The sequence below is a fragment of the Etheostoma cragini genome, chromosome 5, assembly GCF_013103735.1.
Source record: "Etheostoma cragini isolate CJK2018 chromosome 5, CSU_Ecrag_1.0, whole genome shotgun sequence".
Lineage (NCBI taxonomy): Eukaryota > Metazoa > Chordata > Actinopteri > Perciformes > Percidae > Etheostoma > Etheostoma cragini.
Window position 1 is genome coordinate 25664632 of NC_048411.1, and position 26556 is coordinate 25691187.

At 41.1% G+C, this 26556-nt stretch overlaps 1 protein-coding gene across 5 annotated transcripts in view; it reads right to left on the reverse strand.

The window, feature by feature from the left end:
- Positions 1-26556, reverse strand: part of LOC117945398 (protein unc-13 homolog B-like) — a 156678-nt gene that overhangs the window by 84257 nt on the left and 45865 nt on the right. For 4 of the 5 annotated variants that reach the window (XM_034872867.1, XM_034872864.1, XM_034872866.1 and 1 more), the window contains exons 10-12: positions 9720-26549; positions 7968-8264; positions 7069-7156 (exon numbers count right to left, since the gene is read on the reverse strand). In XM_034872867.1, the coding sequence (XP_034728758.1) occupies positions 7069-7156; positions 7968-8264; positions 9720-26549 (17215 nt within the window). The remainder of the gene's footprint in view (positions 1-7068; positions 7157-7967; positions 8265-9719; positions 26550-26556) is intronic. The other variant, XM_034872868.1, reaches the window with a different exon arrangement.

Consider the following 26556-nt stretch of genomic DNA (forward strand, 5'->3'; position numbering starts at 1 on the left):
AAATGCTGAGATTATGCGTTTTAAAATCCCGACACATTTTAAAATCAGAAGAAATTTCACTGCTCTTGAATTATGAACATACTTAAACTAATGCTTCCTTATGCATGCACCACAATACTTTGTTGAGAGAAGAAGCTACGGACAATGTAATACAAATATATATAAAATATTGATTGTTTATTTAGAGAGAACTGGAGATGACAATGTGGCTGTCTTGAGTATAGTGAGTCTCCGTAGTCCAAACTACTGCTTTATCTTATGTTGTTGTTCAGGGCTAATGATGACATCAGTCTTGTTTGCCATGACTTGGGTAAAACAACTTTTTAGTTATTAATCTGTTACACTCCACTGCAGTTTTTCCTACTGTTTTTCATTTCTGTTGTTGTTGGTGTCTGAGTGTGCTTCAGATTCAGAAAGAGGATTGAGACATTGGGTCATCTAAATAACCAGTTTGTTGTTTTCATTTAACACCTAATGACAGTTGTCCTATCTCTTAGGAACAAAGGACACTGTTTGGCTCCAAATAAATTATTTATATCTCTTTTACATAAAGGCTACGGTTCAATCTACAAGATCTTCCTCAGGCAGACAATTGTCCTATTGTACTACCAAGAGTGGTTGCTTAGGGCAGGGAATGCATCATTCATTCATCATTCATTCATCATTCATTCATCATTCATTCACCCCCTGTACTTCCCTTTAGCAAGGCATTTACAGAAAGTCCTTCAGTGCTAAAATGTGTTTGCCTAGATCAGTCAACTAGATACACAAGACAAATAATCTGATTAGATAAAATGAGATGGGATTTTTCTAGTTTACTGTTGAGAAGCCACTGATGCTATGTGCTATGTAACAAAAACATTTACACCCCAACAACACAGAAAAATGTATAAAATGTACAACTACCACATCTATAAAAGGGAGATTTTCAGACCAAAACCTTGAAAAGACCATGAATCATGCATGATAAAAAACACTAATCAACTGATGGCAAGGTCATTCCCAGATCAACTTTTCTATTCAACGAACAAAATCCAATTGACATTTCAGCAATATGTTGCTAACAAACAGGCATGGATGAAATGAACAGAGAGAGCTTTCACACTTAAAAAACAATAACATTATACAGTTTGAGCTGCAGTGTGGTTTGTAAAGTCAAACTAACAATAGCTTAAGCATGTTTTATGACAGGTACTACAGTATGTCCTATTTCAGTGTGAGCACAGACACCTACCTCCAGCTGCAGTGAAGGTACCTTAATCATAAACAGATATGATAAGGACATGGTATAAGGTTGTGTTTCCATAGCAATGGGACATCGTTGCCATGGTACGATACTTGCTACAGAGACAAAAAAACTATTTTTGTCATAATGGGGAGGATTTCTGACAAGTTGAAAACTTGGATCTATCCTCTCCCTTCTTTCCCTAAATTCCAACAACCATGGCACTTTTTAAAGTTGTTCTACCTTTTCAGACAGTGAATTTATAAATAGCATTGTATTTACTAATGCTGAGTGTATCTCAATAAAGACTGGAGACTGTGACACTCACCAGGATAAGTGACTCCCAGACAGATAGACAGAACAACATTTACAATTCTGAAAGAAATCTGCTGTATGTCTGGAAAAGTTAGCTATCAACAACGACTTTGAATGAGTGACAGTCAAAAGTGCACAAGTGACAGTGATTACAACCGTACAGTGAAGGTCAGATTGATAGTGATACGGATGGTTTTCATGTAACCGTACTGCAGAGTTTTTGACTAACAATGCAGTAAGTTTGGTCTGTGTTTAAAATTAAGGTTTACTGCATTTATTGCAAGTGTAAAAAAATGATATATCACATTTTAGGCTTCAGGGGCCTTGCTTTTTAGATAAAAGAGAAGCTTTTTAGATATTCAATATATAGTATCTTAAAGTGTAAACACTGATAGGAATGCTCTTCTTGTTTACAGTTCAAAAAAGGAGCTGAAATATATAATCTAATGTTCATCTCAGCAAAATCTTTTACATTTTGAGATTAGCCAAACAAAAGCAACTGCCTCTATGTAGAAATTTTATACAGTAAAAAATGAATGCAGTGTGCGATTTCTGTGCTCAAAGGGGTAACACAATAGCCTGGGTAATTTTTCATGCGCTAATATACCACACCTAAAATACCATCGATTTGATTTTTTGAAATAAAGAGTGAAGGAGTGATCAGAGCTTAGTGCAGTTGAAAGTAACTTTTCTTTTATAATTAAGCACTGCTAGGGTAACCATGACCAATGACCATATTTAAATGTGTAGTTACATTGAAAATGACTTCACAATGAATTACAGTTATTGAAATGTTGTTGAAGCAACAGTTAAGTCCTTTGTTGCTCTGGTCACATCTTCTCTCTGATCACTGATCATGGCTGCTCTCCCACATCAAACACAACCTTTTTCTTGCCATCACATTAAATCATAACTTTGATAAGATGCACTTGATCACTAAACTGAAAAAGGTACAGTATGCTAACAGGCACGCACCCACGCCAAACTGCACTCCTGAGAGTACAGCCTAATGAGCATCAACCAGCGGAACACTTGTCTAATTGGTCATGAAAGGGGAGTGATCTGCCGTGCCTTCCTCTCTGAATAAGATCAAAGGTGGATTTTAAGAAAAGCTCAATTGTCAATAATCAGCTCAGGACTCCATGAACTAATTATTCTCTCAGATCGTTGCTGAAATGGCCAGAAGCATCGGCAGAGGAAGCATCATGACCTGTCCATAGGTGGTGGTCTAACATTAGAAAATACTGCACTTATCAGACCTGTTGTCAGATCTGCATATTAAAATTAAAGCCTCTACCGTTAATCTTGCTTTAATTAGTTTTGTCCAGAATAAATCTGCTGAAAACCTTCCAGAATGCTGTTTTTAACTAAAACATCAGATATGTATGTAATTGAAACAGTTAATTGTAATTTTTTTTATCCATAAATTGCTGTCTGTCTGTGTGTTACCTGCATATCTCTCAGACTGTTAGTCGGATGGATTTCAGACTTGACCAAGTTTTACGTTGTTTGGGTGTGTAGGAAACAAACAGAGCTGAATTAGCACAACTTTCATGCATTACTTTCACATCTACAGCAGTCAGATTCACTGTGTTCACTCGGAAGGAATCACTGCACATGGGTAGGTACTTTTAATGACATTTTGAACATGTTTGGAGGCTAAAAACATGTTTAAAACTTGCCCTGTTTAAGCCTGTTGGGTGCTAATGCTAGCATGTTGATAACTCAGTGTAGTCAGTGCCTATTGTTTTTAATTTTTCTCTCTACTGACAGCACTCCAAATTTCCAAACAACAGAGCTACGTGTTGAATATGACCGGAATTCTCCTTTAAAGAACTGAAATACAAGACTGTTATTTACAATTGAGCACTCAAGAATAGAGGATATATGAGAACTTGAGTTAGCTCAACAAAAAGACAAGGGACATAATTAATAGGTGTACTAAGCAAGCAAGCAACGTTTATTTATAGCACCTATAACCAACACTTAAGTGATTCCAAATTGGGGGATAGGGAGTCTTTAAAAAGTCAAAATTGATTTAGCAGAAACAGGGATACCCTGACAATCCTACACTTCCCATCTTGCAACTTAATAGCATCTGCCCTCAGACCATCCCTGCATGGTTAATTGGCAAATGCCATCATCATTACTGTGCTCTTCACCCATCACCTGGAAAATGCATCTCATTACAGAGCAACTACTCCTCTCATGTTCTGTGTACTGAGAAGGATAGTTTAAAAATAAGGATGGGATTGATGACAGACATCCCACCAGGTGTATTGGTTTATCAATCAGAGTGTCTTTCTTGGGAGCTGAGTCATAAATAATTTAACATTTTATTAATCCCTGTAGGAAAATTCTTGGTTCCCCAGGCAGGTCAGATTACAGGGTGAGCCATTGAACATCAGGGCTTCAGTAAGGCGGGTGCTTGTTGACACAGGGCCTTGAACACACTTTTCCTGCTAGCCCAACTAAATTAAGGTTGCCTCATTTGTCAGTCCGTGTTTTCAAGTCTGCAATCTCACTACCGTCAGCCTATCTAGAGATTTAATTCCTCTCAGTGCTTTATCTGTTTTCTTCTACCCTGAGAAACAAATGAGATGTCTCGTTCAGTTCTGAAACAAAACTGCATCCAAAATATCTGCACTGTTTGATAATACCGTACCTGTGACTGTCAATGTTTTGATTCTGAATGATCTGTCAGCTCTTCAGCTCTCTAAAAGTCAAAAACGTGCCATGATTGCAACCTGTTGGAAACCAACTCATGACTTGTCTGTTTGTACATGGATCCTTTCCTTTCTGGATGTCTTAAACATTGGCTCACCACGGTTTGCATAAATGGAGCACCAGGAAATACTTTGGAAACTTGGCTCTACATTGCTGAATCCTTGAAATCCATGCTGTAGATTTGTGCTACAGCCCTCTTGCTTCTATCTGTGAGTGTGTTTGGTCCCTATTGTCTTATGCCGGTCTCCCTGCCAATGCCTCATGGTTGTTTGTGTGTTTGTCTGTGTCTGTTTCTGTGTTTCTTGTTTGTGAGCTGCAGACATAGTTCTTGCTGTTGTGTTTTTGTTGTGCCTTCCTGTATTTCTGTTTTGGTGTCATTTGGTTGCAAGGAGGGATAGTAGAGAAAGTCCACTGTGCCTTCTTCGGTGTGTGTAGTTTGCTTTCTGTTTATTGTCATCTGGACCAATGTTTAGCACTTTTGCTTAAAGAAAAAAAAAGATGTCTAAAAGCCATCAAGTCAACAGATTCTAATTTTAAATAAAAATGAACTGAGATTGTGGAAAATGTGGTCTTGGATTTCAACGAAACAAAGGAGACAGTTCTAGACTCTAAGGTAATTGGAGTAAACAGCAAAGTGATAGAAAAGAGAAGGATACAGGAGGGGTAAACAGATTTGGTACTCAAACAGCATGTAATCATAGGCTTATAGTGGTGTGTGTAAGTGTGTGTGTACTAATGGACTCATTGCTTAATTGGTCAAAACAAAACCAATTATTACAATTTTGTTAAGTAAGATATGATTAGGACTAGGTCAAAATTTTAGTAAGGGAGAAAGTTATGCATGCAGCAGTTACAGTACGGTTGGTTTAGAAAAAGCCTCCAAGGAATGAATGTCGTCAAACGCAATGTACTTAACACTTGAGCTGTTCTTACACAGTACTATTCACCATGTTGAATCGGTTTAGGAGCTGTCGCTGAGCGTAATCCATGTAGTTGAGTATTCAGTTCAGGCAAAATAGTGCTCGTAAAATAAATGTTACATCTTCTTCTCATGTGACCAATCCAATAAACATAGAGCTGTCAAAACTGGCCAAAAATGATCTTTGAATTTTCCTTCTAAAAATAAAAAAAACACAAGTTCAAACTATTTTGCACATTATGTCCATAAGAGGACAAACGTACAACAGGATACAAAACTATTTGTGTAGTTATGTTTATCTCAACATAAACATATATTTTTTAAAGATCTAAATACCCGCATATTACAAAATAAACTAATAAAATAATAGCCTACATTATAAAATGTTATATAAGTACTAGACCTCTCTTCCTCTCTCCCACTGCACTGATGTATGCACTAGACTGCAAACTTAGCCCCCAAGCAAGCATGTTAGCTAACTAGCCAGCAGGCTGGTCACTAAGTTAGTAGCAACAACAACACACACTCTTGTCATATTGCAGCAGGGTGTCTACAGGTTTTACTAAGACAAATGTAAGACGTGTAAGACCTTTTTATGACCATTATGAATTAAGTTTAAGACCTATAACACAAAAACAAAAGTGTCAGTTGTCTGAGTCCGAAAACAAAGTCTTATACAAATCCCCAATTTCCGCATTATAGGACTGGTGTCACTGTGTGGAGGACCAGGAGCACCTTCGCTCCAAGTGTTGGCTTTGGTCCAAGGACACAGTTACTCACTTACGGGAGATGCAGAGCTGCTGTGTGTGTTTCGCCTAGCCAATGTGAAGGAGGTGCTGGGGCTGGGGCTGGAGCTGCCAGATACTTGGCAGGACTTGATGATGGCTGTTATTTGCTGGAGATTCTTAACAGTTTATAGATGTTTCTCACTTTTTGCAAGAGACTACAATACCCTTACAACCATCGCTAAACTGGCACTTCCCCGTAGTTTTATTTCTGTGGTACAATCCAAAAGAGACTTGCGCCAGTTACATAAATGCTGATTGTCTGCAATATAAGTTGCAGCTTGGTCTCATTTGTAGTTGTAATATAGCAAATTATGTTTGGACTTGCAAAAGAAACAACAACAACACCATGGAATAAAAAAAAAGCTCATTTTCTATAACCATTGTAGAATGAAAGCATATCAGGTAAAATGAGCAAGCTAGCAAACTAACTAGCAGGCTGCCGCAGCCCGCTTGGTTCCTCCGCTTTCCCATCGCAGGGAGAATTCTTTTGCGAAGGGAATAAATGACAGCCTGGGAGAAGGCTGTGCACTGCTGCTTTCAGATTCAGGCAAACAATGTTTTGTTGTATGTATACCTAGCAACAGTTTATATATGTTCCCCTTTTGAATTATGAATAGATTACTAGCACCTGCTAACATGGAGTGTTTTTTCCTCTCACGCAGGCGTAGAAGTACGTGCTAGTTGACCATCACTGTACTCTTGTAGTGTGTTCAAGCCAAGACACAGGCAACGTGAGAAGACGCGTGGAGATGTGAAACAACGCCACAATTGGGCATCATCACTACTAGTTCTTTACTATCTGCTTGATGTGTGCACAACATTGGTGCAAATTGCTGGGGCTTGACTTGAAACTCAACCAACCCATTGGGGGAAAAGGGTAGAGGAAGAAGCATTGCATGACAGAGGAGAGAGAAAGAAACAGCAATGTTCACGTGCCTGTGTATTTGAATTTGTATGTGTAGGTATGGGATTTTACTGATTTGATTTCCTTGTGCGCTCAATGATATATGCATGTGTCTGTGTGTATGACTGTTTAAGAAAGAGAAGCAGACAAAGAAACTTGTTGGTGTGTGCAGAAGGAGTGAGTCTTCTACCTCAAGGAGCTGTACTCTCACTTTGTTGTATGCTTTCAGCCAGCGAACTTTGGATGGAGAGCACGGTGGAGGGCCATCTTCAAAGAAACTGAGAAAAGATAAAGAAAAAAAGATCAACAGGATAAAAAGGGAAAGTTTCAGAAATATGACAGACATGACAAAATTGAATCATTCCTCTCAATCTTAAGGTCAAAGATAAGACATTTTTTCAAGTCTTTACTACCTTAATGAAGATGAGGTTTATAGCACGCTTCCAATGGAAGTTATGGGGTAAAAAATCTGTCCTCCATGTATTCCAACAAAAAACCTTTTGCGGTGTGTCCTGTAGCCACTAGGTGAACCTCGCCGTTTTTTTTTTGCACGCATGCAAATGACTAAAGTCAAGAGGACACAAACAGAAGGCTCGTAATGTTTTATGTTCATCTCATCTAATCAATCCAATACACCATTGGGCCGTATCTAAATGGTAAATGTTAAACATAAAATGTTAAATGTTAAATCTAAATAATGAATCTAAATCTAAATGTTAAAAGGCAAATATGTAATACTGACAGCTAGCATTTAAAATAGTAACTGCAATCTACATTTAAAATATTGGACAGATACTGGACACCGTCCCTTTCTCCCCAGACTCGAAGCTCACAGAGGTTGCCAGGTTGAGAACAGCATCAATAGACATTCTATCCCGGAACGGAAATTTCAAAAGAGAAAATACTGGCTGTAAACATTGTTGACAGAAAACAGAGTAGTTCAGCTTAGCATGTTGCCTTAATATCTGTTGACATGTTTTGGTCATTTTTGGAATCAATACAGTAAATATTTTACATATTGCACTTTTTAAATCTAATTCTAAATGTTAAATGTAAAGCTAAAAAGCTAGATGTATATTTTTTTCTTACCAGATTTTAGTCTTAGTCTTGTTATCACAGTTGTCCAAGATTGGTTTGGGCAGGATGGCCGAAGAGTCCTTCAAATCTTTATTGGAACCAGGCTCTGATAGTGGATGCTGCTCTTTCTCAACCTTTTCCTCCTCCTCTTCTTCCTCATCCCAGGTAGACTTTTGGCTACTGAGAAAGGGACGCAGGGCACTGGGGTGGCGGGTCTCTGGATCTCGGCGCTCCTCAGGCTCAGAGCTGAGCTGGGAGCTGGCCGGGCTGAGGTTGCCTGATGAATCAAAGCGACTGCTATTCGGTGGACTGTGGGAGAATGAGATTGATATTTTAAATATATTGAGAATATTTGAGAATGTAAACATGTAGTTAAAGGACTACTGCAGAATCAAAAGGTTTTATTCCAAAGTTTTTAGGAAATTACAACTTGAATGGAAGCGTTTTTTGGTAAACATAGATACTGGGAAAATGATTATTGAAGAAAATGCTTCTTCTTTTTTTTTTTTTACTTTAATTCAAAATAGGAGTTTCAACTTTGAATGCCAAAGTGATTTTGGAACAAAACAATTCGATTTATTTGTTAAAGCAAGTACTGGGGGTAAAACTCAGGGTCAAAAAAGCTCATCATTATCATATCCAGGGAAGAAGGTTACACACAACACGGGAAACTAACAGGGTTCAGGGTGAAAGACTAAATTACTGAAGATGAATGCAGTTCAGTTTTTCTTTAACAATCGTGTCAAAAGAGGGCTGCCATCAGCACTGGGAGGATCTCAGTATTCTGAAAGATGAGTGGTCACACCACAGTGAAGGTTCTGCATAAAAGCAGCACAATGTTAATGCCTGCTGCTAGAGTACATTTACAGCATCTCTTATGTATGTATTATAGAATAATAAATGCACATTAATCAAAATTATTTAACCTTTTAATAAGATTAAAACTTAAAGGTTAAAAACTCTGTTAGAGCAGTGGGGATACACTTAACCTGCCTTATAAAAATCGTGAGTGGCTGACTGAGAAAAAGTGGACTGTGTGCCTGCTGGATAATTGAGTCTGCTAACAAGGAAACGGCCCCTGTACTTAAACTAGCATGATTTACTTTGTCTTGGGTGTTGGCCAATTTACTTCTCAGTGTTCCTTTTATTTCAGTGGCCCGCCTGCCACCATGGTGTGCACTGCCACACCATCATAAATCTATCAGAGTTTTAATTCGTATAAACAAATTGGCAAAGGCTTGGAGAATAATTCATAGACCTGCAGCGGACAGCGGAAGGAGAGGCATTATACAGGCCTCACAAGTCAAACAATAATAAATTAAGACTATCGGCTTCTACATTCATTGCTCTTCAATCACTGTCACGAAAGCTATTACTGAGGTAGTGGAAGTACAAAATATCTCCAGGACTTTTACACATAATGGTGAGCACAGTTGAAGCAAAAGTGATAACTTTCTTTCCTATGGCATTGATGATGAAACATACAATGTCAGATTTTCACTTAATGGTTTGTATTTATGGCTGTGAGTTGGATAGGCAGTATATTTTAATCAGAAATGTGTTTGATTGTATTAAATCTAAAAAAGTATAAATCTAAGAATATGTTTTGTTTTTAAAGTTAAATTGAGGAAAGGGAAAAAGGCAAATACGGAGCTACTGATATCAAATGTGGTATTAAGAAAAAAGGAAATGGGCTAGCCTACACATTTGTCTACATTAGCATGATAAATGAACAATGCCATTTATCATACACATTGTACTAGCCTTTTTGCGACTTCCTTTGTCAGCAGGTCCTTTGGTTGCTCTGTGCCAAAACCTGCATGCATGGGTTCAGGTGTGACAACGTCACTCTTGTCTAGTTCACATGGGGTGATATTTAACAGGGGTTCATCCAAATCTGCTAAGGAAATTGAGTGAGAGGGGAGGCCAGACTGTGGTGACTGTGCTAAGGTGTCACAGCTTTCTGTTGTTGAAGTTTCTGTTGGTCCTTCTGTATCACTGGTATCTGCACTTTCGATTTCTCCAGAACCATGGGAAGGTTTCTCAGGCCCTGGCTCACAAAATTCATCGATAGGTTTTGGACTTTCGGAATGTGGTTGGGTTGTGACCACCGGAGCGGTGGATTCAGGTTTGGGAGGGTCGGAGTTACCAAACATTGAGCCAAGTTTCATGCCAAACACAGATGAAGCTGATGGTTCTTCCTTTCCAGTTGGCTTTTCATCGTGGAAAATACCAACTGAAAGATTTTTTAAACCAGAAAAGAGACCACCATCTGTCAGTTTCGGATGTGGAGTAGTTGTACCAATGGCTGGATATGGAGTGGTGGTGAAAAGGGATCCGATAGATGATGTGCCTTCAGCAGCTACAGACATAAAGCCAAATTTAGGAGCAGTCAGACCGGGTATTTCAAATATTCCCTTGGTTTCAGGAGCTGGGGGAGAAGCAGCTTTGTCATGTACTGCTTTGTCAGGCACTGCTTTTTCAGAAACTGCAGAACTTGGCCCTTCTATATAGTCTGCATACTCATCATCCCCTGCTTTCTTTTCAGGGAGAGCAGTTTTCATAGTGGATTCGATCAGAGAACTTTCTTCGGCTTCTGTTTTGTCTGTTCGTTCTGCCTCCTCAACTAATCCCTTTTCAGGGTCCTCAGAGTCCACGGGGCTTTTTACAAGTCCATCTCCAGATAAAGGTGTCTTCTCTGTCTTTTTAGTCCTTTCAGAGATTGTTATTGTTGCACAAGGATCCTCTTTTCCAGACTCTGTATCTGGCTGTTGATGTTCCTCAGATTTAGATGTTTCAGGACCTTTGAAAATACCAAATAGGTCACTAGTAAGGGATTCTGTAGCAATGCTACTTGGAAGTCCAAAAAATGAGCTTTTCTGTTGTTGTTGTTGTTGTTGTTGTTGTTGTTGTTGTTGTTGTGGCTGACTAGGAGCAGTTGATGATCCAAAAAATGAACCAGGTGAACTTGAAAAAAATCCACCAACAGTTGGTGTTTTACTTGGGGCATTTGGGGAAGAAAACATAGACATAAAGCCAGAAAAGGGAGCTGGTTCAGAGGGCTTCCGTGGTCCTGGCTGTCTTGGCCCTGACATTCTCGGTCCTGCCATTCTTGGGCCTCCCATCTGTGGCCCACCCATCCTTGGTGCTCCTATTCTTTGTCCTGGTGGGCCGGGTGGCCTGGCAGTGCCTGACCTGGGCTGTTGCATTGGTGGAGGACCAGAAGGTCTCAATGATGGACCTTTTAAAGGCCCCATAGCTTGAGGTGTCATTTCTGGTGAGTTGGTACCAACAGTTTTTTCCACATTTGATGATAAGACTATTGCATCATAATTATTAGTTTCAACAGGTTTCTCTAATCCATGTGCAGGTTCTTTATTAGCTTCTGCAAGCTCTAAAGCTTCACTCGGTTCCTTTGCAGTCCCATCAGACATGGATTTCAAGTCTTCTTCAATTGATATTTCTGGTTCTGATACTGCAGGCTCTGTTGTAACTACACCCACCACAGATTCTACAGTACGTTTTTCTGTATCTGCTATCATCAAATCAGCTACAGTTGCCTCTTCAAAAGATTTTTCCACATCTGCAATAGCTGCTTGTTCATCCCCAACCACTTTCAAAGGTTCCTTAGTTATTTTTTCAACATCTGCAACTGCAGTTTGTTCTTCATCATTTACTTTCAAAGGCTCCTGGACTGATTTTTCCCCATCTTCAATTGCTGTTTGCTCTTCATCGTTATCTTTCAAAGGCTCCTCGATTGATTTTTCCCCATCTGCAACTGCTGTTTGCTCTTCACTAGCAACTTTAAGTGGCTCCTCAGTTAGTTTTTCTACCTCTGGAATTGCTATCCCTCCTTCATCATCTGTGTTTCCATGTTCCACTCCAACAATATCTGATCTTGTGTTTTTGTCAGTATAATCCACAACACTTTTCACTTGCAGATTCTCAGTTATTTCTAATGGGCTTTTGATGGCAGCTATGCCACTTTCATCACATGTGCTCTTAACTTCAAAAGTATCTGTTTCTGATTTAGCAACTTCTTTCTCAGCATCTGCTGTATCTTTCTTTTCTTTATATTCATATTGGATGTCTGACTGTTCTTGACTTACTAGTTTTACAGCTTGTAGTGTCTCTTTCACATTTGTTGTGTCTGTAATAGAAGCTTCAACCACAACTAAGGAATTTTCATCACAAGAAAGGTTTTGCTGAATTGTGGCTATTTTGTCTCCCTCCAGATGTGGATCTGTTAGGGGAAAGGGTTCTTCAGTGGTATCATTTTTAATGTCCAAGGTAGAATCATGACCATCCTGGCATGCCTGCTCTACTTGAAGTTCATCCTTAACTAAAGATATAGAAAGAGACTCAGAAGGTACATTTTCCATGGCCTCAACAAGACGACCCTTTCCTTCTTTTGAAACATCTTTTGTGTCTGGGGGTTTCACTTGTTCAGAAGCAATCTCCCCCTTCACCATTGTTTTTGGCTCTGTCTTGGTTTCCTCCATGAAAGACATTCCAAAAAGGCCAAACCCAGTTTTAGATTTGTTACCTTCAGAACTCTCGCCAAGTGAAAACACAGAGGAAACTGTGAAACTACTCTCAGATTCTTGTGGTTTAGAAGCGGTTGGATGTGGTTCTGATGTTTGCTGGTTCTGTCCACCAAACATAGAGAATAGTCCTTTTCCAGAAGGTTCTGAAACTTTGAGTCCTGGTGGTATAACTGTTGGTCCCTGTGTGGGTATTTTTGGTCCAGTTTGGGGCTGGGCACTGAGACCTCCAAACTTGGAAAACAAACCTGCACCAGGAGTTTCTTTATTTGTAGTAGCACCTTGGAGGATGCCACCAAACATAGACGATCCAGTGGAAGGTCCTCTGGGTGTGGCATTATACCCATGATGACCTCTGGGACTGGGTGGTTGCTGAGGTGCAGATGCACCAAACATAGAAAACAAGCCTTTGCTTTGAGGTTCTTTGGGGGGAGGACCTCTGGGTGGCACACTTACACCAGTTGGACCTCTTGGGCCAGATGGTGGCTGACTACTGGATCCACTAAACAAAGAGAATAATCCTTTTCCCTGGGTGTCTTGTGCGGCTGAAAGTAGTGGTGGGTCTTTGGTTCCAGGTGTAGATGGGGCATTTGACCCACCAAACATTGAGAGCAACCCTGTGCCAGGAGTATCTTTTGTAGATGACCCAGGAAGAATGCCACCAAGTATTGATAACCCAGTTTGGGAAGACATTTGCTGAGGGGTTGCAGTCGAGCCACTAAACATAGAAAATAAGCTTTTTCCTTGTTGCTCATTAGGTTGTTCTTCCTCAGGTTGATCAACCTTGACTGCTAAACTATCCTCCTTAGAGGTAATTTCTTCTGTGCAAGGTTTGACAGGACTAGGCTTAAGGGTAGATAAGGTAATGTCCCTTTCCGTTTTGTCATGAAGCTGTTGAACACCTTCAGGTGATTTTGCGTCTGAGGCAGAAGGTACTTCTTTTAGTGACAAGTTATCAAGAGACTGAACTTCTTTAGGCAATACAACATCAGATGGTGTACTTGTGTCCCTCTGTGCTAACTCTTCAAGAGTTCCAGTGCTTTCTGGTGGTGCTGGCACTAATGTTGTGTTTTCTAGAGGTTTAACTACTTCAAGTGGTGTTATTTCTGGAGCCACTTCGTTTAGTGACAAGTTATCAAGAGATTGAACTTCTTTGGTCAACACAACTTCAGATGTGGTACTTTTGTCCCTCTGTGCTAACTCTCCAAGACTTCCAGTGCCTTCTGGTGGTGCTGGCACTAATATTGTATTTTCTAGAGGTTTCACTACTTCAAGTGGTGTTATTTCTGGAGCTACTTCTTTTAGTATCACGTTTGTTAGAGACTGAACTTCTTTAGGCAACACAACTTCAAATGTTGTACTGTTGTCCCTCTCTCCTAACTCTTCAAGAGTTCCAGTGCCTTCTGGTGGTGCTGGCACTAATATTGTGTTTTCTAGAGGTTTAACTACTTTAGGTTGTGTTATGTCTGGATCTACTTCTTCTAGTAACAAGTTCTCAAGAGAGTGAACTTCTTTAGTCAAAACAACATCAGATGTTGTACTTGTGTCCCTCTGTGCTAACTCTTCAAGAGGTCCAGTGCCTTCTGGTGGTGCTGGCACTGATATTGTGTTTTCTAGAGGTTTAACTACTTTAGGTTGTGTTATGTCTGGATATACTTCTTCTAGTAACAATTTCTCAAGAGAGTGAACTTCTTTGGTCAACACAAAATTAGATGTTGTACTTGTGTCCCTCTGTGCTAACTCTTCAAGAGGTCCAGTGCCTTCTGGTGGTGGTGGCACTAAAATTGTGTTTTCGAGAGGTTTAACTACTTCAAGTGGTGTTATGTCTGGGGCTGTTGATTTTACATCCTTGGAAGACTCTAGCGGCGACTCAAAAGCCTCAGTGGTCTCTGCTTTTACTTCTGAGATGGTAGCTTCTATGGTTGAGCTTTTCTTGGACAGGATGTGCTGTAAGTCATGTTCATCTGCAGAGGTAAAATCTGCTCTAGTCAGTGTATCCTCAGGTATATCAGACTGGGAAACAATATCAGCAGGTGAAGAATTCTTACAGGCTGTTATTGTTACTGCAATGAGGGTGTTGTCTTCAGAAGCACTCACTTCTGGCAGTTGAGGCTTGCTACGTTCAATGAGCTCCTGTTCAATTGTCTCCTCTTCTGGTGAACTTGCTGCTGAGACAAAAATATGGGGTAGTCTAACGTAAGGCTTTGGCTCACCTGGGTCAATTTCTGGAACAGCAGGGGGTATTTTTGAGTGGTTAATGCCAATGTAGATTGACCGTGGATAGCTAATTTTCTCCTGCGAAATGTTAGACACAGTAGAGACGCCACTATATCCAATGTTGACATTGTCAGATTCTGATGATATAGTTTGTTTAATTTCTTCTGAACTTTGCTGCTGTGACATGCCTGATTCAGATAAACCTGTGTTATCTGTGATGACCCCTTCGGTATTCGCTTTAGGCATTTTAGATGGTAATGACGCAGATAGTTCACCTCCAGTTTTTAGTTGGCTAGATTCAGTGAAGGATTTGGTTTGTGTAGTTGAAGATTCAAGAAGGCTTTTACTGTTTGACACTTTGGAATCTTCATTTTGGTTAACACATACTTGTGTACAAGGTAGAGAACATTGAGGTGCAGTCATTTCAGATAAAGTTTTCTTGTCAGAAGTAACAGCAACACAGCTGAGAGCAGGAGTCTGTGTTGGAGTAACTTGCATTCTGTAATCCAGAGGTAAAGAGCCAATATGAGTGTCGGGCATAACAGAAATTGGTTTTGTACTGCCAGAGGGTTGTGAACCTAAACCACTATAAAATGAAATCAAACCCCTAAGAGAGGTGGATTCTGCTGGTGTTGGATATACCTCTGGTCCATGCATTTCAGATCCAAAGCCCTGGTTTAGATGACTACTCTTGACTTGTTTTACAGGCACTGGGCCATGTTGTGTGGGTGGTTGGGTTATAAGCACACTAACCTCAGATACATGTTTAATTGGAGTCCCAGTACTTGGAGTGAGTACAGTTGGTGCCTGATATTGCGGAACAGTGATATGGCATTGGCTTGGATCAGGTTGTCTTGAGAGTTGAAGAGGTTCTTTTGCATAATAATCTGTACTTGCACTGCTCTGCATTGGCTGTACATCAAAAGACTGTAAATAAGAAATAGTTCTGTGATGATCATTTGCTTTCTGAATAATTGAAGCAGGCAAACACTGTGGGGTAGGAACAGTTTGGGATGTACAGTGCAGTTGCGGGGTGGACAAAGGAGGCAATGCCTGTCCATTATTTATCATTGTTTCACTATATGATGGGCTTTCCTCAATACTCCCATAGCTGTCCACAGTTGGCTGCTTGATAAGAATTTTGGGCCTAAAGGTCATGTCCTGCTGAACAGTATCTTGTCTTTGCAACTTTGGAGATTTTGGCAGAGATCTAGCAGTAGATGAAGTCCAACCAATTTCCACACCAGGTTGCTGGTATTGCTGCTGTGGGACTGGATGTTGTGTTTGCAGCTGAGATATGTTTGAAGGTAATTGATCAGGCTTCTTTGATTTATATTGCTGATATGGACTGTTTAGTGAGAATGTAGCAGATGCATAGTCTTGCGTAGCCTGGGGAGCTACATTCCTATGAGGCTGCATCTTCCTTTGAATAGTCATCAAAGAGGAACTGTTCATTGGGTCAGAACTTAATCCTATTACTGAGTGCCTTCTGCAATGTATTTCAGTTTGGGTGGGGGCATGTTCATCAGTGGAAGATTCCATATGTTGAATAGACTTCTGAGTTTGACAAATTGATGTATCTTCTCTGACCTCCTTAGAAGTTGGTGGTTTGTCTTGCTGCTTGTCGTAAACACTACTCTGAGAGAGAGAAGACTCATAAGGAAAAGAAAGATCCTTCACATCTTGAAGACCAATAATTGCGGTTTGAGGATCCACACTTAGGTCAACAATACCCAGCATTGTTTTCTTTTTTAATTGCCTTCCAGTCTGCCTTCTTTCAAACATTTCTTTCTTTCCTTTGCTATTAGTGAAATTCATTGGCTGTCCATCCTCTGGTTCGGTGTGATTACTTGAAATGTTAGTAGTATTTAGGCTATCTTTTGCAGAGAAGTTCACTGGCTTATTTTGTTGGTGTATTTCCTTGTTGGTGGTCATTGGACCAGAAAAGACCTCATTACTGGGGTAGGTATATATCTGTCTTTGCAGTGTCTCATTGGTGTTGACTCCACTCAAGGCATGAATCACTTGTTGATGTTCAGACTGCTCCACTCTGAGTTGTACAGCAACAGAACCTATCCTTGTTATAGTTGCTGTGTTTCTGACACATGACAGAGCTCCAGTTGAGCAGGTATCAGGAGCTTTTTCAGATTGTTTCTGCTGTGATTTTGAAGACATATCTAGGAAGCTTTTGACGGAGTTGGCAGGTGATGATGCTCTTTGCTCTATTTCTCCACATCTACCATGCACAAATCCTTGTTGCATCTGTTCTTGTGATTCAACCCATGTGTTTTGCCTTTTAGATTGCTCTTGGAAGGGTTGTGTTTCCACAATTAGTGGAACACCAACAGAATCACTTTGAGAATATGCTAAGCCTGATGGCCTTGTTCTTACCAGTGATACTGGGTTTGAATAGTTTAGCGCTATGTCTGATATACATGCCTTTGTTGACATATTTAATGTGCCTTTAACAGAGTTTGCTGGTGCTGTAGAGAGTGGATAAGGTTGGATAATGGACTGTGACACACCATTGCTCTCAGTTACACTGGAGCACTGCACTGTCACACAGCTTGAATATGGTTGATGCAGAACAGGGACAATGTTTCCATCCAGGGTTTGAGGTTGCTTTGGGCATTTTGATTTCAGTGGGCTGGACTCAACTACCAGGGAAATACTAACTGAATCATTTATGGCAATGTCTCTTGCACTTGGCTTCTTAACAAGTGGAATTGCTTCATTTTGAATTGACTCATATTCTGGCATTGTTGTTTCCAGTGTGGCTTGGGATGGCTTGGGCGACATATCCAGTGCTGTAACTGAGACAGGTTTTGTTGAAGTGGATGTCTGATGTGTTTGAACAGTTGACGACTGTAAAGTTGAGGAATTTGATTGTTCAAAGACACAAGGTTTGCTCTGCCAATACTGTTGTTGGTATAGGATAGATTCTGAGTGGCATTGAGTCTTATTCTCAAACTCCTGCTGTGCACTTGCAAGGGACCTGATTTTAACTTCACCAAGAGGTTCTTCAGAAGGGATATCTACAACTAGTGGTACACCAACGGAATCTTTTCGTGCAAGTTCACGGGCACTTGGCTTGCCTCTTGTTAGTGGGATAGCTTCAGTAAGAATGTCATCTGTTCTTACTTCCGGAATCTCCTTCTTTAATTTGACAGACGATTTATAAGTCATGTCTAGTGTTGCCTTAACTGTATTGGCTGGGGCTGTGACTTGCTGAGCTGGTTTACAGATTTCAAAGGATTCAGAAGACTGACCTGAAAGAGACCGCTGTCTTGGTTTTGTTGAAGTGGATGTCTGATGTGTTTGAACAGTGGCTGACGACTGTAATGTTGAGTGATTTGACTGTTCAAAGACACCAGGTCCACTCCGCCAATACTGTTGTTGATATAGAATATAATCTGAGTGGCATTGAGTCTTATTCTCAAACTCCTGCTGTGCACTTGCAGGGGAGCTGATCTTAACTTCACCAAGAGGTTCTTCAGAAGGGATATCTACAACTAGTGGTACACCAACGGAATCTTTTCGTGCAAGTTCACGGGCACTTGGCTTGCCTCGTGTTAGTGGTATAGCTTCAGTAAGAATGTCGTCTCTTCTTACTTCTTGAATCAACTTCAATTTGACAGAAGATTTAGAAGTCATGTCTAGTGTGGCCTTAACTGTGTTGGGTGGGGCTGTGGCTGGTTGAGCTGGTTTATACATTTCAAGGGATTCAGAAGACTGACCTAAAAGACACTGCTGTCTTGGTAACAATATCCTACTACCAGAGGGAATCTCATTTTTTCTAACAGAGAATTTTACCTGATTGCCTGTAATTGTATGAGAATGAGATTCCTCAACAGGTAGTGAATGAATATCCTCGGTTATTTTTCCCTGATGCTCTGTTGAGTCCCCTCTACATGACAAGTCAATGGATTCATGATGACTAGAACTTGTTTCTGTCCCCTCGGAAATTAAAGTTTTTCTCTTTGTTTTTCTCTTTGTCAATGACAGTGCCTCACAGACAGTCAACTCAACAACAGTTTCCGCAACCTGCTGGCCTGTTGTTTTGGCAGACATATCTAATGTAGCTGTAATTGAGTTTGCTGGTGCTGTGGTCTCTTGATATTGTCGAACCTTTCCACTAGACTGACAAGAGGGAGATGTTAAATTTGCTATCTTGGTATCAACAGGGATTTCCTTTCTAAACTGAGTTGTAACAATTGGTGGGGTTTCCTGCATATTTAGATGCACATTGAATGAAGAATTTAGTTGCTGACCTTGACGGTCCATCTGTTTTGTCATAACCGGGCTTACCAATGGTGTAGTACAAACAGGTTGCATTGATCCCATTTTTTCAGGGGTTTTGAGACCTCCATCAAAGCTAGATGCTTTACTGGAAATATGAGTAATTGAAGAGCTTCTTGTTATTAATAACTTTACCTTAGTGTCAGAACTCTTTGGTAATTCATCAGACGATGTAAAAGTAGGTTTGGATGAAATGTCTAATGCAACATTGCCGGAGGCTGTAACATCAGTTTGGTTTGTCCCACTTATAGAGGTAATGTGGGAGGCTAGTGGTCTTTGGAGAGGCATTGTAAAAAAGGTATGGTCAACTCTTATCTTTGGACTGGACAATCTTCTCTCCAAATTGCTATTTTGACCAACTGTCATATGGTTGGTCTGAGAAACTGTTCTCAGAATTGAAACACTTGGACTTTGCTGTAAAGTGTCCAGAGTGGGATATTCTAAATCAGGCCATTCAATTTCTTCTTCCTCAATCTGTTTAGTAAGATCTACAGCAATGGTCTTGCTAGTCAAGTACAGCCTTGCATTAGTATCTATCTGATTTATTTCTTTAAATCTTTTCAACTTGTACTTTGTAAAGTCAACAATTTTATCTTTTTGTGTAGATTCTACTTTGGCATCTGTTCCATATTTTGTTTTGATATTGTCTCTTTTATTAATTGTGGCAGAGAAATCTAGGACTTTATTGGCTATTTGAGGTTCAGAAAGAGTGCCACAGTTATTGTTCTTTTTGTAAAGGTGGGCTTCATTAATTGAGCTGTCATTCAGTATATGTAACTGAGGTGTATATTTCTGAGATGGCTCTTGAGGCTGCTTTGAGGACAGGGAGGATGTTTGGTCCACTGTTAAACTATTGCTTACTTTGCTTATGTCACACATCCCTGCAACTGTAGTCTTATTTGCGTGTGATAATACTCTGGGTTTGTCTATCTGAGATGGCTGCCTTGCAAGCTGGGGTCTCTGTGGGGAAATTGAAGGCGCAGCCACAGGTGTACTAGATGTAGGGGTTAAACTTCTAACAGAAGTTGCCTGTGCTGAAAGCGCTGAAGAGGATTTAGTAACAGTTGGTGGTGTAGGCAATTTCCTTCCCAACTGCACACTTCCTGGTATTTTTGAAGCTGATGGGATCTCAGGAAGATGTTTGGAAATGCTTGAAGTCTTTGAAACCTTGCTAGACACTGATGATGAGGTAGCAGGTGTTGAATCAGCTTTACTTGCATCAGTGTTGGGAGACATTCCAGTGATTCCTCCATTAGCTAAACATATGGAGCTTGCTCTGTTTAGTTGATCTGCAGGTGTATCACCGACTTGTGCAATCCTGATTTCAGGAATTGGGCAAAGGGTGTTTGGAGAGATTTGTGTAGAAAAGCACCTTGAAGAAGATGTAGTTGTCAGTGTAAGTACATCTTTTATCCCCTGGTTTTTCCAGTATGGCCCTCCATGCCCCCCTTTCTGTGACTTAAAAGTTAGATCAGCTGCCTCCATTGGCTCCTCTTGACAGCTATTGCCATTTTGTACCGATTCAACCTTAATCTTTTTAAGCTTGTACACACTAAAGTCTACAGGCTGATCTGCTTGAGAATTAAGAGATTCTTGAAACATTTGAGAGAAACTTTCCAAATTCATGTTCATTATTTTTTCACCTTTTCTTAGGGCGTAAGTTAGATCTATGGGCGCATCTGAAAACACTGATTCATTATGCTGCTGTCCTGGAATCAAGAAACCATTATCTTCGGCACCATTATTTTCAGCGCAAAGGGGGATTTTAAAACCACAAAGAGTTACTTTGTTGTTTTGTTTTTGTTTCATAATGTTAGCACAATTTTCAGTGATATTTCCAAGAGCATGAAAATCCTCTGGATCAGCACAGGCATAGAGGTGTCCACCAGCTCTGTCGGTTAAGAGGGAATAAATGTATTCCTCATCTGTATAAACATAATATCCGCAGTCCCCAGCCTCAGCTGGCCACCACAACCCTTGCTCCAATAGTGAAAGCCACTGTTGATACCACTCAGAATCATCAAAGAGCGTTTCATCATCTGCATCCCCTGTAGTTCTTGTAGACCTGCTTAAATCCACAGCAGCACTTGTTAAATCCATTGGACCCTTTTTTTTGGCAAGTTGTTTTAAAAAATCAGTTGCTGATTTCAAACCAAAGTCTTCATCTTTCATGCCACTACTAACACCACTTTTTTCCACTACTTTGCAGATTTCCTGAGCGCTGCATTCTGCAAGCGAATGACATCTATTAAACCGTGTTTTAGTTTTTTCCATGCACAGATTCAGAGCACTGCTTTCAAAAATCCAAGGTTTTCTTTTCGAATCAAGATCGTTCAAATGGTCACAGCTACTCCAGGGTTTCTTGTCTCTACAACTCATGTCAAACAAAACAATATCTTCATCTGGCTCAAAAAAACAATTTCTGCTCTCATAAAGCTGGCCAGAAATATCCCTCCAGGGATGTGAGGGTACATTGAAGCCACTGATGTCCATTTCCATAGGATTTAACCTAATATGATTCGCCAATTGAGGTGCTTTAGTAGTTGATGGTATATTTCCCAGGCATGTTTGGGAGCTTTCCTGACCTTGAGTGGCAAGGGCTTCAGCAAGGGCATAATCGTTCAGTTGCTGCCACAGAAGAGCTTCTATGAGACACTGATACTCATAGAGCTCTGGTGGGATAACACCCTGCTCTGTAAAGTTGAATAAAAGATCCTTATAACCATACTCATGGGCTGTCCCATATAAGAGACGCTGAATTTCGTCAAGATAAGATTGTGTTGGGGAAATGGTAGGATCTTGCCAAACCTGATATTGCATAGGTTCATTACAGATATCATCAACCTGAGTAGCTGTAACAACAGCAGTTGTGAGTGTTGCTGTACTTAAAAGGTTTTCCTCCTTACTCTTTGGTAGTAAATGATCAGGAAGGCCTTGTTCAGTTTCCTTTTCAGGAGCAGAAGAGCTACTGTCACTGTGGCTTGTTTTGAAAATGCTGGATAACAAACCAGGAGAAGTGCTATTTGTGCTGGTTTTTGGTTCCTTCTTCCCAAGCTGAGGGGTTGATGGCTGCTGTGTCTTTGACGATGGCTCCTCTGTGACACTAAAAAGGCCTGCGAGGAAACCTTTTTGAGCTGGACCTTTTAAATTCTTATCTGTGGGCACATCTTGAGACAAATGCATCTCTACTGGTTTTGTTCTGTGAATTTGTGGTCGCCCCTGTCCTGCATGTAGCTCATGCTGTTGCTGTGTTACTTGAGGGTTCACCTGATCAAGCGGTGATGATGACTGTTCCACAGTTCCTGAAATTTTGTTCATCAGGCCAGAAAATAATCCTCCTGATTCAGACTGGGCTGGATTTTGTGGTGATTTAACAGATGGTTGACCTGCCTGAGCAGGTTGAGGTGACTGTTGTTCCTGTGGTACATTTTCACCAGATGCAAATTTCAGAATTCCTGAAAGCAAGCCTCCACTTTGATTAGGCGGTTGAGTTGCTATATGTTGAGGATTTGCACTTTTGCAAGGCTGTTGCTGCTGTTGAGGTGATGTCTGACCAAAAAGACCAGACAAGAATCCACCTTGCTGACTGGCTTGAGACGATTGTTGAACTGAAGATTGAGCAGGTCGAACAATGTTTAATTTATTTCCCTGTTGAGACACAGTCTGCTGTGTTGGCTGTTGTGGTGCATTATCTGTAGATGCTAACTTATTAAAAAGCCCTGACAATAGTCCACCCTGCTGTGGCTCTGGGGCAGAGGCAGCCGATGGTGGACGTACCTGATTTTGCCTCCGCAGAGGCTGTCTGTTACCTTGTTGGGTTTGCTGCTGGTTGTCATGACTAACGGGTGGCTGCTGCTGTCCCAGAGCAGTAGGACCTGCTGATAATAGTCCAGAGAAGAAGCCTACCTGTTGATTAGGTGGTTGCTGGGTCATCTTAGGGCCTGCTCTTTGTGCCTGTTGCTGCTCTGGCTGACTCCCCTCTGTAGACTTTGGGGTGCCAGCATCTGTAATTTTGTTTAATAATCCAGTAAGCATCCCTCCGGGAATACTGGTGGGCTGCTGTGTAGGGGCTTGGTTTTGCGGTTGTGGGTTTTGTCTATTGCCCGGTTGGTGATTAGGTTGGTGCCCAGAATGGCCATTTAGCTGCTGGTTTTGTGAGATCTGGCCTGGGTTTGCAGGAGCAGAGTCTTGGCCCCCAATTCCAAAAAGACCAGAGAAGAAGCCTCCTTGTTGAGCAGATGCTTGCTGCACTGGTTTTTGGTTAGTTTCTTGAGCACCAGATTCTGATTGTATCTGAGATGGAGTATGATCAGGTTCCACAATCTTGTTAAAAAGTCCTGACAACATGTTACCTGATTGCTGATTTGGTTGAGTAGATTGTGAAGCCAAAGAACCTTTTGGTGGCTGTGGAGCAGTTTCTGTAAGTTTCAACAAACTCCCAAACAATCCACTAGGTTGAGGCATTGTTGCTGTTGCTTTTGGAGGTAGTTTTGTTTGGTTAGGCTGTTGCTGTTGGTTTGGTTGTTGATCTGAGACTATAGGATGTTTTAGTTGCTGGTCAGGGGGATGTGCTTCTGTTGAACGCAATGCTGACAAATTGTCTGCTGACTGAATAAGAGGAATAGTCTTTTGACTCATGTTTTCTTCTGGTACTTCTATTTTGGCTGTATGGTCAGCTGTATCTGCTTGTGACTCGGACTGGGTTGGTTGAGAACCTGTCACTGTGTCTGTAGCTTTTTTCAAAAACCCAGATAAGAGTCCTCCAGTTGATGGCTGTGCAGCAGCAGGTACTCCTTGCATTTTAGTTGGAATTTGGCCACATTGGCCTCCTGGCAATGTTGACACTGACTGATTTGAAGGAGCTGAAACATTATCGGAGGCAAATTTTAAAAATCCAGACAACAATCCTCCTGACTGTTGTGCGGAAGAATTCTGAGTTTGGGGTGACTGGGAAGGTGATGAAAAGAGGCCTGAAAATAGCCCCCCTTGTTGAGGCTGACTATCCCCTCCATGGGCTTTCTTGTCAGGCGACATGTCCTCTGTTGATCCAAATTTCAGCATTCCAGAAATAATTCCTTGAGCCTGTGAGGCGTGTGGTTGTGATCTGGTATTTTCCATTGGCTTTTTAGATGTGACATCTGCTTCAGGCTGGACATCTTTCTTGCATTGGGGATTGTTTTCAGACAGTGTTTGCTCATGAGACAATAGTTCTATTCTGCAAACAGGGCTTTCCTTTGTTTTAGGAACCATTTGTTCATTATTTGGCACAGTTTGACCACTTGCTTTGGTTAGCATTACGGTGGGAGTAATTTGTGGTTTTTTAGGTTCCTTAGCAGGTTCACTTGGGGCTACCTTAAACAGGTTTGAAAACCAGCCCGTTTCTGTGTTTCCTTTTGGTACACTTTCAAAAAATGCAGCCCGACTTGGAGAGGGAGTTCTCGCAGGACTGGGGGATGGACTTTTTGGCGGGGAACTGGCATCTTCACCAGACGCAAACTTAAGAATCCCAGAGAGCATGCCTCCTTCTGTTTTTGGTGGGGTTGTTGTGGAAATATTTTCAGAAGAGAGAAATGGAATTTTAAGTTTGCCGCCTAAAAAGGACTCATCTGCAGGCTTTATGTCAGTCTGTGAGGAAATGTCAGGAGGAACTGTTGATATGAGAGTAGAGAGAGAATTTTTAAAAGGACTGAACAATCCTGTTTCCTCTGAACTGCTTTCAGGTTTTGGTTCAGATATTGCATAAGTTCTTCTTTGCTGAATATCAGGTAGCTCACCTGATGACTCTGTCTCTGGAAGAAGCTCTACTGATCCACTTCCGGATTCTTGCAAAAGCTCAATTGATCCACTTCCTGTATCTGGCAATAGATCAACTGATCCACTTCCCGAACCTGGTCTTGTCTCACCTGACAACTGTCGCTCTGTTTGCAAGCCCTCACTATTAGGACTCTTGGATCTGTTTACGGACCCTTGTTGGGATTCTTTGCTTGTAGCAGTTGCACTTCTTTGCTCTGATGGCTGAGGTGATGGCTCTCTAGATGACGGTGAACTGGAAAAAAGTCTCAAAGGACTAAGCCTTCCCAACATAGATTCAAAGCCAGATGTAGATTGAGTAGCAGTGGTGGCACTGTCTTGTGCCTCTGTGGCAATGTGTGTTGGCCCTTGACCAGTGTCAGTTTGCTGACTGGTTTCAGAGGATTGAAATGGCAAAAGAGACTGAAGGGAAAACTTTTTTTCTGTTGTGGGCTCCTGAGGAGCAGGAGGAACTATGGCTACTGGAGGAGAAGTAACACCACTTTTGGGGATAAACGAAAGCAGCTTTGAAATACCAGACACAGGTTGGGGTGATGCCTTGGAGGTAGGTGGATCTGTTGCAGTGATACCAGTGGTATCTGTGGCTTCAGTACTAGCTTTAGGGATTAAAGAGAGCAGTTTTAAAATAGAGTCTGCTTGTGGTGGTTGGGGGGATGAAGTTGTGGCAGAGACCTCAACCTCAGTTTCGGATTTTGATCCTGTGAATGTACTGAGTAATGAACTCATGGCATTCTTTACTCCAGCTATGCCCTGTTCAACAGCACTGTCCTCTTTAACTTCAGGTTTGGCTTCAATGCCAGGACTGTCCTTAGGTTTCACAATTTCAGCATCTGTTGGCAGTGCTGGGAGTTTTCTTCTTATTGGTTTAGGCATTGATTCATAATTGTTGATTTCCTCTTCTTTTACGGCCAGGTATTCAGACACTGAGTGAACTAAGCTATGAAGTTCATCCATTGCATCTACATATTCATCACTTTGCTCCTCTTCAGGAGACGACATTGGATATTGTCCATGACCTGTTCTCCCTTTGCTTGAATAGTGTTGTCCTCCAAAAGGTGACATATATTTGCTGGGGCAGTAGTAATTTTCATATTCATAACTAGCATCCCCCTCAGTGAATGTCAGGTCATCTAGTTCCTCCTCAGATCCAAAGGAATACTGCATCTCATCCGAACCAATAGAGCCATATTCAACCCTCTCCCTGATCCTTGCAGCCTCTTCCCGAGCAGCCTCATCCTCACGAAAAGCAGCATAGTTCTCAAGTGTGTCCTCTAAGGCAGTTTTGGCCCACAGTCTGGTCTTGTAAAGTAGACCTTTTCTGTCTGTCTGCTGTTGTAGCTGTCTGACAGAGGGAATTATATCAATCTCAGGAGGGGACGATTCATCCTCAAAGCTGCCGGCTTCCTTATAAACTAACCGCACTTCTCCACTACAAAAGCCATTTCTCTGTCTGTAAGCCCTGTCCTTTGCCTCCTCCATATCTTCAGGGGATAGTGCGTCACATTCTACTGTCTGATAGAACCTGCTACCTTTGGACTCATTAGGGTTGTCACTGAGCCGGTAGATGATGCTTTTATCTTCGTCCTCCCACATTTTCTGCTCAGCGTCCAAGTAATCATCTAAGACACCTGAGTCAGGCACTTTATATTTGTTTTCCCAATCCTCCACACCCATTCCTGAGTCGACAGGGATTATTTTTACTCCACCCTGACTGTTTGATTGTCTGGATT